General features: G+C 45.5%; 1 gene segment (V, D, J or C); it reads left to right on the forward strand.

Moving 5' to 3' along the window:
* Window positions 1-2,322: 2,322 nt before the first annotated feature.
* On the forward strand, window positions 2,323-19,921 carry LOC119960919. The segment is given in 7 exon segments: window positions 2,323-2,368; window positions 2,497-2,809; window positions 4,022-4,068; window positions 15,706-16,005; window positions 16,205-16,516; window positions 17,155-17,463; window positions 19,515-19,921. Coding segments are annotated over 7 exon segments (1,719 nt in total).
* The last annotated feature ends 1,383 nt before the right edge of the window (window positions 19,922-21,304 follow it).

Here is a 21,304-nt window from a genome sequence, read left to right on the forward strand (position 1 = left end):
ATCCCCCCCCCCCCATTAACCTTACACTACAGGCAATTTAGCATGGCCAATCCACCTAACCCGCACATCTTTGGACTGTGGGAGGAAACCGGAGCACCCGGAGGAAACCCACGCACACATGGGGAGGACGTGCAGACTCCACACAGACAGTGACCCAGCCGGGAATCGAACCTGGGATCCTGGAGCTGTGAAGCATTGATGCCAACCACCATGCTACCGTGAGGCCCCCTGCTACCGTGAGGCCCCCCATATCAATTAATAAATATGGAATACATAATAATGGTGACCATGAAATCCCTTCTGCATCATCAATGAAGGAAATCTGACATCCCTCCCTGGTCTCACCTACATGTGGCTCCAGTCAGACAGCAACATGTCTGACTCTTCAGTTCCTTCTGAGCTGGCCCACTCAGTTCAACAGCAATTAGGGACAGGGAACACATGGTGGTCTTGCCAGTGAGTCCCACATTCCATGGAAGAATAAAGGGAAAACACATGAATTACGTGTTTATCTATTACAAAATGTACCCTCTGTCTGATAGTCTGCTTGTATTTCTATCCATCATCACAATGTTATGAGGTGTGGGGGAGATCCTCCAGCCGGTTAGTGTTGTTAAGAGAGGCTAGAATAGCTGGATAACTCTCCTTTCCTTAGAGATGGGAACAGTTCAAATAAATTCGCAATTTAAAACATAAAATGATCTCCAGTACTGTTGCTGGGTAGATTTGTTTATAAATAGTCCTCATTGACAATGTTAAGAATTTGAAGTTGGCTTGCAGCCAAGCGGTCAGTACTGAGCAAACAGATCTCTGAAAAACAAATCCAGATGCTTCCTGTAAACAACATTGAACATTCGAGCCTCCCTGACTGCAGGCGGCTGGATTGCTGCCAAATACTGTGTGGGGCAGATTAGCCTGAATATGAATAGATTAAATGGGATTTATTCATTCAAACAATAAATGTTTCAGTCGCACATGAAGTAAACGTTTTAAATGGTGATCCATGCAAAGAAATATATTCACTGAATGTTTTGTTCACTATGAGATTAAACACAATGGGAAAATAGTTAACTGACCAGATGCTATTTAATTTATATTAGTTCCGAGGAAAGGTCACTCTAGTTATTAAAGTCCGTTTGTTAAGAGCCTAATGAAGTGAGAGTGAGTGGTGTTAATGGACCCAATCCACAAGTTCAATAAGATGACTTCAATTACAAAAAATAAAATAAAATTAATTTAAAGTAAATAAACTGCATTAAACTCGCGGGGATTCCTAGAATATTCTCCGAATTCTTGATCTCCTTGATCTCTTATACCCGATTAACACCGTGTTATGTACAGTTTAATTTGTCTGGATTTCAATTGTTTAACAGTCCCTCTCATTGCTGCCAATGAGTGGAGAAATGACCAGTTCATGACCTGCTTTCGTGGAGAATAAAACATTTATTCCTGTGATATTGTGTAATATGCCGCAAAGTCCTGATATCCTGTGTTCCCAACAGCAGTGAATGTTAGACAGCCGCTGGTCAGTAAAATTAGCGGCAACGATTTGGATGCTAAAGGATAACTTTGCTGATCGCCGCGTCCGTTCTGATTCATTAACTTCTCTGTCAAAAGCTGGTCTGAATTTTATGTTTCTCTGTCAACTCACTGCTGAATTATCAGGCAAGCGGCTTCTTTTACCGCTAATGTTCACAGGACTGTCTGAGGCTCAGGGGCAAATCGAGAAATGTAAAGAGAGACATTGTGTAATATGAGAGTTTCTTCTTGTCGACAGACCCACATTGTACAGTGATGGCCATCCGCACTGCAAATGTAATCACGTCATTCATTCCCTCATTTAGTTACATTTAGTCTGATAAATTATACTTTGCTGTTGTAATTGGATAGACAGACGATTTATACCCTGATAAATGTAATTTATTCTGTTTATGTTCATCCCTTTATATTGGAGTGCAGAAATAAAGAGACTTAATGTATAATGGAATTAGATTTTACTCAGAGATGCTCAAATATAATTTTCCATTCGGATGAGGATAGACATTACAATGAATCCATTCAGCCAAACAAATATACCGATCTAATGTCACTTTTTAATAATAACTTATAGTAAATATCTGAGTCCATTCTGTTGGGGGTGTGGAAGGTGGGACGTGGATCCAGTCGCCGCCTCCACCAGGGAATCAACAGGCGGCGCCTGGAAAGCCGCCCCCTTCTGCCGGGTATTTAAATGCCGCTCACTGGGACCCGAATCCAACAGTCCGGGAGCTGGTTTGTTCACTGAGTTCCTGACACAACCATTTCCCCCAAATGACCAGAAGGATGCGGTGGGCCATTTCTCTCAGTTTGTTGCTGACTTTCTTATCCCGTGAGTAGTTTTTATTGTCCAAGTCTCTCACTGTTACTGTCTCAGTGTTAATCTCTCTCTAGAATGTTCCAGAGTCGCCAATCATTTCACCAGCATTAATCCTCGGGCTTTTTGATATATTTTTACAGGTGTCCAGTCGGATGTTGTGTTGACTCAGCCAGAGGCAGAGACCGGGCGTCCCGGAGGCTCCCTGACACTGATCTGTAAAACCAGCGGCTTCAATCTTGGCAGCTACGGGATGAACTGGGTCCGCCAGGTTCCCGGACAGGGGCTGGAGTGGCTGGTTTACTACTACGATTCATCCAACACCATCTACTACGCGCCAGGGATTCAGGGCCGATTTACTCCGTCCAAAGACACTTCAAACAACATCTTCGCTTTGGCCATGAGGAGCCTGAAGACCGAAGACACCGCCATCTATTACTGTGCAAGACACCACAGCGAGAGGAACCAGGGCTGGACCCGCACAAGAACAGCTCGGGAGGGAATTCAGCAACTTGCACCTTAACCTGAAGGTCAGCACTTGATCCAAATCTAATATTAATGTCGGTGGTCAGAACCGGACAACGAACCGCGTCTGACACAACTGAGACAGACAAATGTTCGCAGTAAAACCTAACAAACCTACCGATATCAATGTGACTGTGTTTATATGTAATGCCTCAGTTTCAGCAATTACTGACCTGAATATGATACTTGTTTTAATCTGTCTATAATTTAGAGCAGAGCTTTGTACATTGTGTTTTATACACGATTAATTAAATTGTAAATTAGATCAGAAGCAAACGTCTATTTGAAGTGAATATTGAGCGGCAGGACTGAACAGAGAGTGGGTGCAGTTTTTGTGCGGGTATCTGTCACTGTGACTACAGTGGGTCACAGTGCTGTGCACAGCGACATCCTCATACAAAAACCTCAGTGAAAGAGTTTGTTCAAATTGGTGATCAGCGCCACAGCAGGATTGTCAATGTCAATGAGTTTTAAATAAAACAAAGTTTGGAAGTAATATTAGTTTGCAAAAAGCTATAAAAATCTTCCACTTTATCTTTGTTGACCGACACGCGAAATATGCACAGAAGGTTTTAAAGTGTTCCGATCCTCTTTATAAATGTAATGACCAGGACAAGCTGAAATAACTCACCCATTCGCTCTTGGAAGAGACAGTTAGGTTTTTGAGTGAACAGTGAAATTAAATCTCTGTATTTTACAGTTAACAGTCTGCCGCAGTATTTGACACGCTGTGTCTCACTGTGATAGCTGGGGCACAGCAGTTACTGTTAATACAAAAAGCCCCTCAGCACTAATTCACTGAGGCTGGCTCAGTGCTCGCTTTTACAATCCAACTTTATTTACAGTGATGTATTATTTATTTCCAGCACTGACAAAATAATAATAATTAATGTGGAAAATTGGTGGTCGTTATTTAGTCACTGTTGGTGTTTTCAATTACATTTGCATGTCTGTGAAATGTAAAACATTCGGTCATTTATGAAGAGAGAACGGTATCCACAAATATTAATATAATTTCCTGAAAATTAATCGTGAATTTTCTTTGCCGTTGGTTTGTGAATATTTAAAATAATGGTGGATTTCTGTCTATTTTGTGCAGGTCCGGTTATTGAACGGAGCTGCCCAGGGAATGTGACACTGTGACTATCTCGACTACTGGGGACAAGGCACCATGGTGACGGTGACTGCAGGTAAGAACCATTCCATTATTTACCAACTGTTTTACTTGAGTATTTGTTTTATATTTTTCTGCATTTTCAAAATCCATTCGTTCACTGAAATGTGTTTTGGTGGATCATGTATTGAGATGTTGTTGCAATGTTTCATTTGATTCTGCTGAAAGGGGGACATAGAATCCCGCGGTTTCTTGACAGAAAGATGCTGCTGAGGGATTCAGTCCCTGTTTGCTGTGATTTGGTGTTTATTTGCTGAGGATACTGTGTGGCTGGGTTACTTTAAATACAAAACGTCTGTTTGTACGATGTTTAATCTCGGTTCTATCTAATATCTGCAGCTTGTACCGTCTTCCGCACAAGTGTTTGAGATCGAGCCCAACATTGACAAAATGTGCTAAAGTTTCTGTATTATCTTATTGACCATGTTCTGCTTACTGAAAGTACTGATGATTTATTCAAGTTTTCTGTTCAGTTTACCTGTTCGTTCATTTGATGACATGAGGGTTTGGTGCATTTTAAATTGAGATTTTCTTGCAATGTTACATGTGATTCTTTTGGAAGTGTTTGTAGAATTGAGCTGCTTCTCTATGATGTTTCATTCCTTCAGCGATGTGATTTGGTGTTTTCCTGCTGAGGAATGTTTTTGGGTGACTTTGTGTAGAAAGGTTTGTGAAACGGTTTGGCGTGTCTGTATTGTTTCAACTCGGTGACACTGAGCGGTTACTCGGTTTGTGATTGAATGCAGAGTCTGCGTGTTGGAAACTGCTTGTCGCTGGATTGTCGGCAGAGAACAGGGAGATTGTTTCTGCACGTGAAGAAAGTGAAAATTGCAGATTAAACTAAACCACGTTTTACGACTAATCCTTTCCGAGCACAAGTGTTGCTGCTATCAGTTTGCCGTTTGTGCAAAGTTTAATCTCGGTGGCATCTGATGGTTGCAGCTTTTACCATCAACTGCAATCATTAAAAGCATTTAAATATGTATGAAAAATGACTCAGTATGAAAAAACTGGTTAAGTTTCAATATTTATTTGTTGTTAATATTCCAGCTCCTCGCAATGCTATTGCTGTTATTCCACATTTCTGTTTAGTTAAATAATTCATACATTTGGTGACCAGCTGGTTTGCTGGATATTGATATTTTCTTGCAATGTTAAGTTTGATCTTGTTCGATGTAGAGTTGAGTTGCTTCTCCATAAACGGGTTTAATTGATGTGATTTAGTGTTTTGTTCAATTGATGTGATTTAGTGTTTTGTTCTGCTGAGGAGATTGTGTATCTGGGTGACTTTAAATGATTAAGATCTGTGAAACGGTTTAGCGTTTCTGCATTGTTTCTGCATTGTTTAAACTCGGTGACACTGAGCGGTTACACGTTTTCTGATTGAATGCAAACAGTCTCCGCGTTTGAAAATGCTTGAAGGGAGATTGTCGGGAGAAAACAGCCAAGCTTAAGAAAATAATCGAATAAAGATATATTGATGCATTTTGTAATTTTAACTGATGCTTCCAGATTAAACGAAATAGTGACTGAAACGCCCATGCAGAACATAGTAACATTTATATAATTCAAACAATTGCAATGCGGTGATACAACTCCATATTAACCAAAGGTTATTTTCGATTAATATAATTCATCATTAATCACCTTTCACAATCATGCTGTGTCCTGCACGAGGTTGACATGGCCGGACCGGTTTCTCGGCTGGAAATACTTTGTAGTTCCAGTTAATCTATTATTTCAGTGCCGCTGCAACCACATTATATATTCACTGTAATGCGTAGTTGGATAGCGAGGTAATTATCAGTAATCTAACCTGAAACAGTTTTCTGAGATGTGGAAGTCGCTGCCAATCAAGGAATTGTTCCCATGGTTTTATTTGTATTATAGGAAAGTTCAGATTGCATATGGCAAGAGATTGAAAAGTAAAAGCTTGAATGTCAAACCGATTTATTTATTTACAAAAGGTTAACAGTACCTTTGCATTTTATAATGACACCCTGTCTCCCACGGCTGTGCTCTACACACGATAGAATTATAGGAAGAACAGATGATAGGAAAGAAAGAATGATTATATCTTAGCTTTCGGCTTAAATTTTATTAAATGCTAAATTCAACAACAAATTTTCCACTCCACTTGCTCATAATGGGTCAGTTTTGCAAATGATTAGAATAAATATTACTGAGCTGTTCTCGTTATATTCATTACTTTCTGAGAATAGATGGAGTTTATTATTTATCAATGTGTTCAGAAAGGCGCATATTTTACACATTTGTAGGTCGAATAGAGCAATTGGAGTAAAAAAAATAAAATGTGAATATAGTCAATTAAATGTTAAGATGATTCCATCGAGTAATTTGGAGTTTACTGTTCAACATTGTTTGATTGTCAGGTTGTTTTAATTAAACCCCAATTATTTCATAAAGATCTGGGTAAAAACAAATTGGGGATTATTGAATGCTATTTTTATTATATTTATTATTATAGTACAGATAATCGAATAAAGAATTAGCTGACAATTAACAATAACTCACAATACAATATCAGTGAGAATTAATTCAACATAAATGATCTCCTACAATTGAGTTGTATCCTGGCGTGCAATATCTCAAATGGTTTAGAGAATTTTAATAATATCTAAAATTAATTTAGGAACCCATACATTTCATTATACTGCTGTGTGCAGCTAAATTCTTTTGCTGATTACATTCTTTTGCCCTGATTCTTTTGCTGATTATATTTAGTTGTGTTTTTAGAACATATCAGTGGGTAATGTGAATATTTCCTGGTTTGTTTAATTATTGCCCTGTCACTGAGTCTCTGTTCCGTCATTAATCTACCCTGAATCTGTGATATTTAATCTGCTCATTTTCAGCAAAACTACTTTTTGCCCAATTATCGAATTTTGAGATAGACAGAGAGAAATAGTTAAAAACCGAATGCAGTTTTGAAATTAATGTCAGTTTAATTTCAAATAAGTCACTAAATTATTGTTGTCGGAAGTTGACCATTGATAAATTAGAATCAAACAGTTTCATGAAACTGACAGATTGAACAGATCTATCTGCTGGAACTCGATTGTTGCCATTTATGTCTGTTCAGTTTCTGTGCGCGCGGTCACTGTGCTGGGACCAGGAATCTTCCTGGCTGGTTATAAATCTTCTGCTTCATTTTCCAGTATTTCAGGGAGTACAATTTGATCAAGTCCTTCAATAAAACTTGTATATGTGTGGAATGTGGAAATTGTACTTGATGTTTGACCAGGCGACTCAGAAAGGGGATTCCAAATCCAGATTGTGACAGTCAGAAAGAATTCAGCAACGCCAGACAGGCTGGAAAAGGAGATTTGGTTGATTTTTAAGCAGTGGTGTATTGGTCTTGGGAATTTTCGATTAGGCAATGCAGAGAGCGATTTATTGGGTTACATTCCGTGCTATGGCAGTCCTTGATTTATTTAATGGGTCAGTGCAGCGGAGAAATCCCTTTGCATTATATTTTTAATCCTATCCTAGGATTCTGGAGGCGCTGGCAAGGCCAGATTTTATTATATATGCCTAAGGGTTCTTGGGAAAGTTTTGATGTGAAGCATCCTTGAATAGCTGCAGTCCATGTGGCGGAGGTCTATCTGCAATATTGTCAGGGAGGGAGTTCCAGAATTTTGACTCGGCGACAGTGAAGGAATGGCGCTATATTTCCAAATCAGGATGGTGAGTGTCTTGGAAGAGAACTTGCAGATGTTGGTGCACCCATGCATCATCACAAACACAGACACACTCTCGCTCTCTTACACACATTCTCTCACAGCCTCACACAAACTCATTCTCTCACACACATAATCACAATACTTCTTTCAAACATACACACTGTGCCTCACACACAATCACACTCTCACAGTCTCACTCTTAGACACACTGTGACGATCTCTCACACACACTTTCACTCACACGCTCTCTCACTCACACACATTCGCTCACACGCTCTCTCACTCTCACACGCACTCTCCTTCACCAAATCTCTGACACACCTTGCCTCACTCTCACACCCACTCTCAAACACACAGACCGTCTCTCTCCCTCACATACATGCATAATCGCTCTTCAAACGTAGCATTTTTTCTTTCAGGCTCTCTCTCACACACATTTCTCGTATATACACACACACAATATCTCAGACGCACACAAACTCGCCACCACATTATTACTCTCTCACTCTCTCGCTCTCACGCACTCTCACACGTGCACCCTGGCACATGCCCTCTCTCTCTCATGGACACTGTCTCATTCTCTCTCTGACACACAATCTATCTCTTTCAGGCATGCAGTATCTCACACTCTCTCTCTCTCACATTCTCTTTCTCTCTGACACACACTCTCTCAGATGCACATTCTTTCTCTCACACATTCCCTCTCTATTACGGACACACTATATCAGACACACAGATCTCCGTCTCCCACACAGTCTCACATCCATAATCGCTCTTCAAACAGAATCAATCCTTCTTTCACACACACAATCTCAAACATACTATCTCTCTCCCTTTCTCTCACACACACTTCCACAGACACACACACGCACCCTGTCACACACACATTCTCTCACCTGCTCTCTCATGCACACTGTGTCACGTGTCTCTCACACAAAATCTCTCTTTCGCACATGCACACTCTCATACACAAACACAAACATACTCACACAAACACTTATTTCTCTCACACACACAAACACTGGTACATACATATCTCGTAAACACACTTTCTTTCACTCAAACACAGACATGTTCTTTGGCATACTCTCTCACACGTTCTCTCAGAAACACACAAACTCGGCCGCACAATCTGTCCTTCTCAGACACACGGTCTCTCCCTCATACAGATACAAACGCTCCCACACAAACAGTATCTCGCAAACACACATTCTCTCACTCAAACAGAGACATATTCTTTGGCATACTCACACCTTCTCAGAAACACACAAACGCGCCCCCACATTCTGTCTCTCTGTGACACACGTGGTCTCTCTCTCTCACTGTCTGAGGTACACACCCACATGCTCTCTAATCTCTGTCACACACTCAATCATACACACACTATCTCGAACTCACGCACACAATCTTCCGTTTACACACACTCTCACACACATTGCCTCTCTCACTCACACACAAAATCTCACACACACACATCCCCTCACACACTCTCACACAGAAACTCTCCCTTGCAAATTATTTTATTCTCCCTCTAACACCTATCTCACATACATACACGTACTCTATCTGTAGGAGTGTGGTCTGTTCAATTTCTGAAAGTATTAAAGCAGCTGCCCAGTGATCTACACTGCTGTCTGACTGTACACAGCCGGTGTTACTGAAAGTATTAAAGTAGCTGCCCAGTGATCTACACTGCTGTCTGACTTTACACAGCCGGTGTTACTGAAAGCTGATTAATGTGGAGAATCAGGACAGGATCGATGGAGCGGAAGAGGAGGAGGTGGGGGTGGTGGAGCCGAATGGAGGAGCCCCCAGCACGGCTGTGGACAAGACAAAAGGAAACTGAGTCTGAGCGGAAAATCATCCAGAGAAACATCGTCCTAATGGCTGGGAGCACCTGTGAATCATCACTCAGCCACGGTCACTCACTCACTCACTCACTCACTCCCACACCCTCACTCACACATCCTCACTCACTCCTTTTTAAAAATAAATTTAGAGTACCCAATCCATTTTTTCTAATTAAGGGGCAATTTAACGTAGCCAATCCACCTACCCTGCGGGGATGAAACCCACGCAAACACGGGGAGAATGTGCAAACTTCACATGGACAGTGACCCAGAGCCCGGATCGAACCTGGGACCTGGACGCTGTGAGGCAGCAGGGCTACCACTGCAGCAGCATGCTGTCCTTTCACTCACTCCTTCACACACACTTACCCACCGTCACTCACTCACACAGCCTCACTCACTCACACACACATTCTCACACACCCTCACTCACTCACCCACTCACTCACTCACACCCACCCTCACTCACACACCACCTCACTCACCCTCACTCACTCATCCTCACACACTAATGCACACTCCCTCACTCACGCACCCTCACTCACTCACACTCACACACTAATGCGCACTCCCTCACTCACACACCTTCACTCACACACACATCCTCACTCACCCTCACTCACCCACTCTCACTCACTCACACCCACCCTCACTCACACACCCTCACTCACACATCCTCACACACTAATGCACACTCCCTCACTCACACGTCTTCACTCACTCACACACACTCACTCACCCACCCTGAGACACTCACCCACCCCCACTCACACACCCTCATTCACCAACCCTCAATTATCCACCCTCACTCACAAATCTTCACTCATCCACCCTCTCACACACACTCACTCACCCACCTTCACTCACACGCACTCACCACCCTCCCTGAATCTCCCTCATTCACCGACTCTCATTTCCACACCCTCACTCACTCCCACACCCTCACTCAACACCCTCACTCACACACCCTCACTCACACACCCTTACTCACACACCCTCACTCACACACCCTCACTCACTCCCACACCTTCACTCACACACCCTCACTCACACACCCTCACTCACACACCCTCACTCACACGCCCTCACTCACTCCCACACCCTCACTCACACATCCTCACTCACACATACTCACACGCAGTCGCTACCCTCCCTGAATCTCCCTCACTCTCCTACACTCCCTTGCCACCCTCACTCACTCACACACCCTCACTCACACATCCTCACTCACACACCCTCACTCACACACCCTCACTCACACACCCTCACTCACACGCCCTCACTCACTCCCACACCCTCACTCACACATCCTCACTCACACATACTCACACGCAGTCGCTACCCTCCCTGAATCTCCCTCACTCTCCTACACTCCCTTGCCACCCTCACTCACTCACACACCCTCACTCACACACCCTCACTCACACATCCTCACTCACACACCCTCACTCACACATACTCACTCACACATACTCACACACACTCGCCACCCTCCCTGAATCTCCCTCACTCTCCTACACTCCCTCGCCCACCCTCACTCACTCACACACCCTCACTCACTCACACACCCTCACTCACACACCCTCACTCACTCACACACCCTCACTCACACACCCTCACTCACAGACCGTCCGTCACTCACACCCCTCACTCACACACACTCACTCAGATGCACTCATGACACTTCCTGAATCTCCCTCACTCACCTACTCTCCCTCGCCCACCCTCACTCACTCACACAGTCTCACTCACACACCCTCACTCACACACCGTCACTCACTCAAACAGCCTCACGCACTATAACACCCTCACTCACCATCTCTCTCTCACACTTATTCACTCACACTTGCTAGCCCAACCTAAATTGCTCACTCTCATTCACCTGCACTCATTCACACACCTTCACTTCACCTTAGTCACCCACACTGATTCACTCACCCACCCTCACTCACTCAGCCTCACCTCGCTCATCGTCACTAACCCTCAGTCATGGAACCTCACTCAGTCACCCTCACTCATTCAGCCTCAGTCACACACCTTCACCCTACCCTCATTACTCACCCTCAATCATCTTCACTCACTCACACACCCTCACTCATTCTTCCTCGTTCACCCAGCTTTATTCACTCACCCACTCTCACTCTCTCAGCCTCATTCACTCACCTACCGACCCTCACTCACCTTCATTCAGTAACCCACCTACGCACCCAACCTCATTCAGCCTCGCACACCCACCCTCACTGATCCTCCTTCAGTCTCTCAGCTCAATCAATCACCCATCCTCACTCACTCACCCTCACTCACCCACCCACCCTCACTTACTCACCCTCAGTCACACACCCACCCTCACTCATCCTCATTCAATCACTCAGCTCAATCAATCACCCATCCTCACTCACTCACCCTCACTAACTCACCCACCCACCCTGACTTACTCAAGCTCAGTCACACACCCTAACACACTCACTCTCATCCACTTACCCTCACTAACCCACCCACCCTCACTTACCCACGCTCAGTCACACACCCTCACACACTCACGCTCATTCACGTACCCTCACTCACCCACCCTCATGTACTCACGCTCAGTCACATACCCTCACACACTCACCCTCAATCACTTACACTCACTCACTCACCCTCACGTACTCAAGCTCAGTCTCACACCCTCACACACTCACCCTTATTCATTTACCCTCACCCTCCCATGCTCACTCACCCTCTGTCACACTGTCCTCACTTACTCAGCCCCATTCATTCACCCACCCACCCTCACTCTCCTCATTCAGTAACTTACCCTCACTCAGTCACCCACCCACCTTCACTCTCCTCATTCAGTAACTTACCCTCACTCAGTCACCCACCCACCCTCACTCTCCTCATTCAGTAACTTACCCTCACTCAGTCACCCACCCACCCTCACTCTCCTCATTCAGTAACTTACCCTCACTCAGTCACCCACACTCACTAACACACTCACACACCCACTCTCACTCACCCACTCTCATTCACTCGATCTCACTGACGCCCACAATCACTCACCTCACTCACTCACTCTCTCACTCACACTCACCAACTCACCCACCCTCAGTAAACTACCCTAACTCAGCCCCACTCACTCAACATCACACCCACCATCACTCCCCATCCTCTCGCATTCGCCCACCCTCACTCACTACCCTCACTCACCCACCCTGACCCACTACCCTGACTCACTACCCTCACTCACACAGCCTCACTCACAAAGCCTCACTCACACAGCCTCACTCACACACCCTCACTCACACACCCTCACTCACACAGCCTCACTCACACAGCCTCACTCAGCCTCACTCACACAGCCTCACTCACACAGCCTCACTCACACACCCTCACTCACACACCCTCACTCACACAGCCTCACACACACAGCCTCACTCACACACCCTCACTCACACACCCTCCCTCACACAGCCTCACTCAGCCTCACTCAGCCTCACCCACACAGCCTCACTCACACACCCTCACTCACACAGCCTCACTCACACAGCGTCACTCACACAGCCTCACTCACACACCCTCACTCACACACCCTCACTCACACAGCCTCACTCACAAGGAGTCTCTCACCCACCATTACCCATGCGCCTTCACTCACAATCTCACCCATCCTCACACACCCTCACTCACCCATGTTCCCTCTTACATCCTCACTCAGCCACCCTTACTTACACGCATTCATGCACCCACACTTTTACACCGCTCTCAGTCACTGTCACTTACACACACTCACTCACCATCACTCACACACCCTCATTAACTCACTCGCCATCACTCACCCAACCTCATTAAATCACCCTCGCCTCTCACCCTCACTCACTCATGCACCCGCTCTCATTCACTCCCTCATTCTTACCCATCCACTCTTATTCTCTCATTCACCCTCACTCACTCAACCACTATCACATACCCTCGCTCCCACACTCATGCTCCGCCGCTCAAGCGCCCTCACTCACCCAAGTTCACCCACTAATTCTGTTACACACCTCGCTCACAGCCACACTCATACAGCCTTAACCACCCTCACTCATTCACTCCCACTTATTCACCCTCACTCATTCACCCTCCGCATACACTCACCCGCAGTCACCAATCCTGCCTCACCCACCCTCACCCACTCACCTTCACCACACAACTTCACTCACAAACTCACCCTCCAGGCCTCACTCACCCATCCTCACTTATTTTCCACCTCTCACTCACTGTCCCTCACCCATCATGACTCACTCACCCTCAGTGACACACCCTCACCCAATTACACTCACTCAGTCAACCCCCCATTCTCTCCCACTCATCCACACTCTCATATCCTCAATCACCCAACTCACTCACCCACACTCACTCTCCTACCCTCACTCAGTTACTCACTCATCCACACTCACTCTCCTACCCTCACTCAGTTACTCACTCACCCACACTCACTCTCCTACCGTCACTTAGTTACTCACTCACCCACACTCACTCTCCTACCCTCACTCAGTTACTCACTCACTCTCTTCATTCTCTCTTATTCACGGTCCCTAAATCAGCGAGGGAATGTCTGGAACGAGAGAGAAAGAGAGAACTGGAGTGGGACATGATCACGAGAGGTGCCCACATGTGTCTGTTGGCCCGGGATTGGGGAGAGCCGGGGGTAGTTCAGAGAGTCGGGAGAAAGCGCCGGAGCCGGGAGAAAGCGCCGGAGCCGGGAGAAAGAGCAAGGAGGCAGGGAAAGGGCAGGAAAGGGAGTGGTGGGGAGGAGGGGGGCAAGCACAGAGATGTGGGAGCCAGGGGAGAGATTCTGCGGAAAGCTCAGGGAGCCGTCGCAAAGGACAGAGAGCTGGAAGAAAGAGAGCAGGGGAAAGGTGCCGAGAGCCGGTGGAAGGTGCAGAGAGCTGGGAGAATTGCAGTGATCGGGAAAAAACTCAGCAAAGAGTGGGCGATAAGCGGTAAGATTCCGCGCACAATAATGGCAAAAAAACTGAAAGAACCGCGGAAAGTACCAGGAACCGGGGCAAAATCCAAAGAACGGGAAAAGTGAAGAGCGCATGGACAAAGCAGAACGAGATGGAGGAAAGTGCGGAGAGACAAAGGAAAAGGCAGAGATGTCGGGGAAAGCCGGAGAGCCGTCTAAAAGAGCAGACAGCTGAAAGAAAGTGAAGGGAGCAGGTGAAAGGTGCAGAGATCCCCCGGAATGGCAGAGAGATGGGGGAACGAACAGGGAGCGCGGGGCGGGGTGCGGGGGATTGCAGACAGCCCGGTCTCAGTGACAGGCGGAATGCTGTTCATTGTGACGTACACCGCTCAGTTTGCTGGATTGTGACGTGCACAGCTCAGTTTGCTGGATTGTGACGTACACAGCTCAGTTAGCTGGATTGTGACGGACACAGCTCAGTTAGCTGGATTGTGACGTACACAGCTCAGTTTGCTGGATTGTGACGTACACAGCTCAGTTAGCTGGATTGTGACGTATACAGCTCAGTTAGCTGGATTGTGACGTACACCGCTCAGTTAGCTGGATTGTGACGTACACCGCTCAGTTAGCTGGATTATGACGTACACAGCTCAGATAGCTGGACGGCTGGTTCGTGATGAAGAGCGATCCCAGCAGCGCGGGTTCAATTGCTGGACCGGCTGAGGTTATTCATAAAGACCCCCATTTCCAACCTTGCCCCTGGCCTGGGATGTGGTGGCCCTCGGGTTAAATCACCACCAGTCAGCTCTCAAAAGGAGAAATCAGACTCCAGGACTACGGCGGGGTTTCACATTTTGGAGAACATGATGGCTGAAATAATGGGAAAAATCATCCGCTCTTCGCTTTCAATCCAATGAAATTTACATCATTCTGATGACATCAAAATGTTGTTTTATGCCAGGTGATATGGACGGAGAAAAATATGTACGTTTCTAATGAGGGGCCAAACAGGTGGTGATTCTCAAATGATAAAACTAATAGAAGCTGAAATGTGGATGGAAAAATGTTGGAATAAACGCATAATTCTCGTGAATTTTAGAAATGTTTGGTTGCTTAATAAATACAATCCCAGAGTCTAACTTGTTGAATGGGCCATTCTCTCCCAGCGACACCGTCTCCGCCCACTCTCTACAGCCTGGTCTCCTCCTGTCAGCAACACAACACCGACGGCTCCGTCACCTTTGGCTGTCTGGCGATGGACTACTCCCCAGAAATCAGCAGTCTTACCTGGAAGAAAGATGGGCAGCTGATCACCACTGGTGTTAAGAAATACCCGTCAGTGAGAAACAAGAAGGGAACCTACACCCTGAGCAGCCAGTTAACCATCACCGAGTCAGAGGGGGCATGCAGCAAAATCAGCTGTGAGGTTCGACACAGCGTCTCAGACAAGAGCATTGGAATGACATGTAAGTGTTGTGGAATCTGTGAGAAACAGACGCTTTGATTACTTTATTTAAATCTTTGGTCATAACACATTGATGGTTCTCTGCACAGTTCTGATTCCTGCGAGAAATAGTGACAACAGAGAAACTGTTAAAATATAATTAAACATTTTATTCGTCACAACATCTTCTTCAAGAAATGTCTAACTTGTGTTTCTTGAAGGTCCTCTACCTGACATCCATCCAAATGTTCTCCTCACCGTGAGTTCCAGTGAAGAAATCTCAAGCAAGAAATTTGCCACCATGGTCTGTTCAATTAACGATTTCCATCCAAACTCAATTAACGTGAAGTGGCTGAAGAATGGACAACCCATGGATTCAGGAATTATCACCTCTCCCGCCTGTGAAGTGAACGGGAACTTCTCGGTGAGCAGTCGGCTGACAGTCTCCGCTGGGGAATGGTTCAGCAAAGCGGTCTATACCTGCCAGGTCACTCATCAAGAGGTCACCCAAAGTCACAACATCACCGCGTCTGGTAAGAGACACAAACAGGGGAAACAATAAATCATCCTGCACTCTGATGTTAATCCAAATCAGGAATTTACTAAAGTTAGTACAAAGCACAGAACAACTTCTAATTTACTGCCATGTAGTTTGTGTTTCATTCTGATGTAAGAGATGCATTAGGATTGCTCACCATTCAGGATTTGATCAGTATAGAAATAAATGTTTCCCTCTAACTTGAAGTAATTTAGGGAATGAGGTGGATTTGATATCAGCTTTATCCTGAGACAGCTGATTAAATTGCAGAGGCAATGGCTGTCTGGAACCCTTTACTGAAACCAGCTCGGAACGAAGATTTTGGAATGTTTATCCAACCTATTTATAATTCAGCCTTCAGCATTAGGTTTCTGAGATCAGGACTGGAATATTTGTATTGGCAATGCTGCAATACAGATTCATTAGAATGGTATCGGGGCTGACTGTATTTCAAAATGAGAATAGTTTTCACAAACCAAACTGGTTTTCCGTTGTGTATAGAAGATTAAAGGCGATCATTAGAGGTTATTATTTCGAAGTTGATTTATTCCCATTGAGTGAGTGAAGGCTAAATCCTGCTGTCCTGATTCTGAAGATGAAACTTGGGTTGATTTCCATTTTTTTCATTCACAGATCCTTCCGTTTGCACTGATGCCTCAGTAACAATACTGCCACCACCAATAGAACAGGTCTTACTGGAGGCGACTGTAACCTTAACCTGCGTCATTTCAAATGCTCCCTATGGAGTTAACGTATCCTGGAGCGAAGCAAAGAAGCCGCTGAAATCAGAGATTGCCAACCAGCCTGGGGCAGATACTGAGAGCGTGGTCAGTAAATTAAACATCTCGACACAAGCCTGGCTGAGTGGGGCTGTGTTTGACTGTGTGGCGAGCCATCAGGACCTGCCAACTCCTTTAAGAATTTCAATTCACAAAAAAATAGGTGAGTGGAGAGATTGAAGCAATAAGTGAGTCATTGTGTCTATTTCTAGTGTCAGTGCAGCGGTCAGTATTTAGCATTCAGGGTATTTATGGTCCATTCTGATTGGTAAATCCACTAACTGAATCCTCTGGGCATTTAGAGTTTAAGGGGGAAATTGATATGCGGATGAATGAACAATGAATTAAAAGCAGTGATATTGGGTTTAGATGGAGTGAGACCATAGACCACAAGACTTGGGAGCAGATGGAGGCCATTGGGCCCATCAACACTGATCCAGCCTTCAGTGAGATCCTGACTGATCTGCTGTGATAATCTTCAACTCCTCTTTCCCGCCTTATCCCCATATCTCTTGACGCATTTACTAATTTAAAATATGTCTTTCTCAACCTTGAACATACCGACCGACACAGAATCTACAGGCCCCCTGCGTTAAATAATTCTGCAGCTTCGCTACCCTCTGAGAGAGGAAATTCCTTCTCATCTGCGTTAAATGGGTGAACCCTTACTTTGTGATCCTGCACGCTGCTCCTAGACGCTCTCACAGGGGAAAACAATCTCTCACCGTCTATCCTTTTTTTTTTTTTAAATTTAGAGTACCCAATTATTTTTTCCAATTAAGGGGCAATTTAGCATGGCCAATCTACCTATCCTGCACATCTTTGGGTTGTGGGGGTGAAACCCACGCAGACACGGGGAGAATGTGCAAACTCCACACGGACAGTGATCCAGGGTCAGGATTTGAACCCGGGTCCTCAGCGCCGTAGGCAGCAATGCTAACCACTGTGCCACCATGCTGCCCCCCTCACCGTCTATCCTAAGAAGCTCCCGGAGAATCTTTCATGTCTCAATTAGGTCGCTTTATTCCTCTAAACTCCAAGAAGTCCAACCCAGCAAAGTTACCCTCAGCTCATAAGAAAATCCCTCCATACTCCGGATCAACCTCGTGATCCTTCTCTGGACTGCCTTCAAAACCAATCTGACTTCCTTAGATGAGGGCACAAAAACTATTCAAAGTGTATCAGGTGTAGTCTAACAAAATAATAATAATCGCTATTGTCACAAGTAGGCTTCCATGAAGTTAATGTGAAAAGCCCCTAGTTGCCAAATTCCGGCGCCTGTTCGGGGAGGCCGGTACGGGAATGCCTTGTATAGTTTTATCCAGACTGCTCCATGTTTATATTCTATTCCCTTTGGAGTAAATGTCAACATTCAATTTGTCTCCATATATCCTGCAGAACTTTCTTTTTGTGGTTTCTGCACGAGGACCCCCAATTCCCCCGTTACTTCAGCTTTCTCCAGTCTTTCTCCATCTAAATAATATTCCGTTATGTTCTTCCTCCTACCAAAGTGTCTAACCTCACATTCTCTGTCCCTCTGTGGATATTCTGTAATCTTCACCACTTGCCTTTCTACCTATTTTTGTCATCTGCAAATCTGGGAATAGTACATTCATTTATTAAACACAGTTTTGAAATTCCTGTATATTACATCTACTGGCCCCCCTCTCTCTAGCCTTCTCCTTATCACCTCAAATAAGGGTACTAAATTTGTCAAGAAATGATTTCCCCTTCACGAAGCCGTACTGACTCTGCTGATTATATTGTGTATTTCTAAATGCTCAGCTATTGGATCCGTTATAATGGGCTCGAACCGTTTCCCACTGACAGATGTTAAGGTCACTGGCCTATAGTTACCTGTTTTTGACTCCGTCCCTTTTGAATAAGGGTGTCACATTGGCAGTTTTCCAAATCCTCTTGGGAGAAGGTGGGAGGAGCCTGGTGTGGAGCTGAGACACGAGCACAGAACAGTTGGGCCGAATGGCCTTTCCCCTGCTGTACACTTTCTGAAACTTTCGAACCAACATCCGTAAATTCTCAGGGAAAAGGATTGTGTCCACCTCTGCTCCGAGCTGGGAACCCGGACAGATCCCAGAGTGGAAAATGGAAACCTTTAAAATCCAACACAAAACACATTTCTCCCACATTCAACCCGCGGTTCCATTGTCACCGGAATTCCCCATTTTATTGACATTTATTGTACATTTTCTGCAGATCCCAATCCGCGGGAACCGTCCGTCTCTGTCCTCCTGCCCTCGGCTGAAGACGTCTCCGCCCAGAGATTCGTCTCCCTCAGCTGCTTAGTGAGAGGTTTCTCCCCCCGAGAGATCTTCGTCAAGTGGACCGTCAATGACAAGCCGGTGAATCCCGGGAACTACAAGAACACCGAGGTGATGGCGGAGAACGGCAATAGCTCCTTCTTCATGTACAGCCTGTTATCCATTGCAGCGGAGGAGTGGGCCAGCGGCGCTTCTTACTCCTGTGTGGTGGGACATGAAGCCATCCCCTTGAAGATCATCAACAGAACGGTTGATAAATCCAGCGGTAAACCCAGTTTTGTGAACATTTCCCTCGCTCTGATGGACACCGTTAATTCATGTCAATGAGAATCTATTGGTTATATTTCGGACTAAAATAAAAATAATAAAGGGTTTTTCCTCCAATTGTGATTTAAATGTACAGCCGCTTAATTAATGGTGCTTCCACTTTGCTGATATTAGATGTCCAAAGATGTGCGGGTTAGGTGGATTGGCCATGCTAAATTGCCCGTAGTGTCCTAATAAAAAGTAAGGTTAAGGGGGGGGGGTTGTTGGGTTACGGGTATAGGGTGGATATGTGGGTTTGAGTAGGGTGATCATGGCTCGGCACAACATTGAGGGCCGAAGGGCCTGTTCTGTGCTGTACTGTTCTATGTCTAGATCTGTTCAATGAGACTCGGATTTCTACAGGTCTCAGCCCCAAGTCTGATACAACCAGTGCTCCCAGCTCAGATACACCCTGGGTTAGAGACAGAGTAAATCTCATTCATTCCAGGATTCAGCAAAATATCTTCATTGACTTTCCTCCCGCTGAGGAGAAATCGGACAATTTCCCATTTCAGGCAAACAAACCCATCACATTTAGATATCGGTGTTCCTGCTTCTCTCATTGTCCATCCCTTTAAAATTAATGTCAGCTTTAAGTTGCTGTATCACACCCAGTGGGAACTGAATTGAGGGCCACACAGAAACATGGACCAACAATGCCCAGTCAAAGAGCGGGGGAAGTGAAATTGTTAATCCACTGTACCCCCACTTCACCAACAGAGAGGGGGAGGGGCATTAGTTAATCCACTGTACCCGCACTTCCCCAACAGAGAGAGGGGGAGGGGCATTAGTTAATCCACTGTACCCGCACTTCCCCAACAGAGAGAGGGGGAGGGGCTTTAGTTAATCCACTGTACCCCCACTTCCCCAACAGATAGAGGGGGAGGGGCTTTAGTTAATCCACTGTGAAGAGACATGAGAGGTGTAGAATAAGTGGGAGGCTCCGGCCGCCGTTGAAATACCACTACTCTTATCGTTTTTTCACTTACCCGGTGAGGCGGGGAGGCGAGCCCTGAGGGGCTCTCGCTTCTGGTCGGAAGCGCCCGGGCGGTAAAGGGATTAAGGGTTATGGTGTTCGGGCCGGAAAGTGGAGCTGAGTCCACAAAAGATCAGCCATGATCTAATTGAATGGCGGAGCAGGCTCGAGGGGCCAGATGGCCTACTCCTGCTCCTAGTTCTTATGTTCTTATGTTCTTATGTACCCCCACTTCCCCAACAGAGAGAGGGGGAGGGGCTTTAGTTAATCCACTGTACCCCCACTTCCCCAACAGAGAGACGGGGAGGAGCTTTAGTTTATCCACTGTATGCGCACTTCCCCAACAGAGAGAGGGGGAGGGGCTTTAGTTTATCCGCTGTAGACCCACTTCCCCAATAGAGAGAGGGGGAGGGGCTTTAGTTAATTCACTGTACCCCCATTTC

This window comes from Scyliorhinus canicula, unplaced genomic scaffold (assembly GCF_902713615.1).
Source record: "Scyliorhinus canicula unplaced genomic scaffold, sScyCan1.1, whole genome shotgun sequence".
NCBI lineage: Eukaryota > Metazoa > Chordata > Chondrichthyes > Carcharhiniformes > Scyliorhinidae > Scyliorhinus > Scyliorhinus canicula.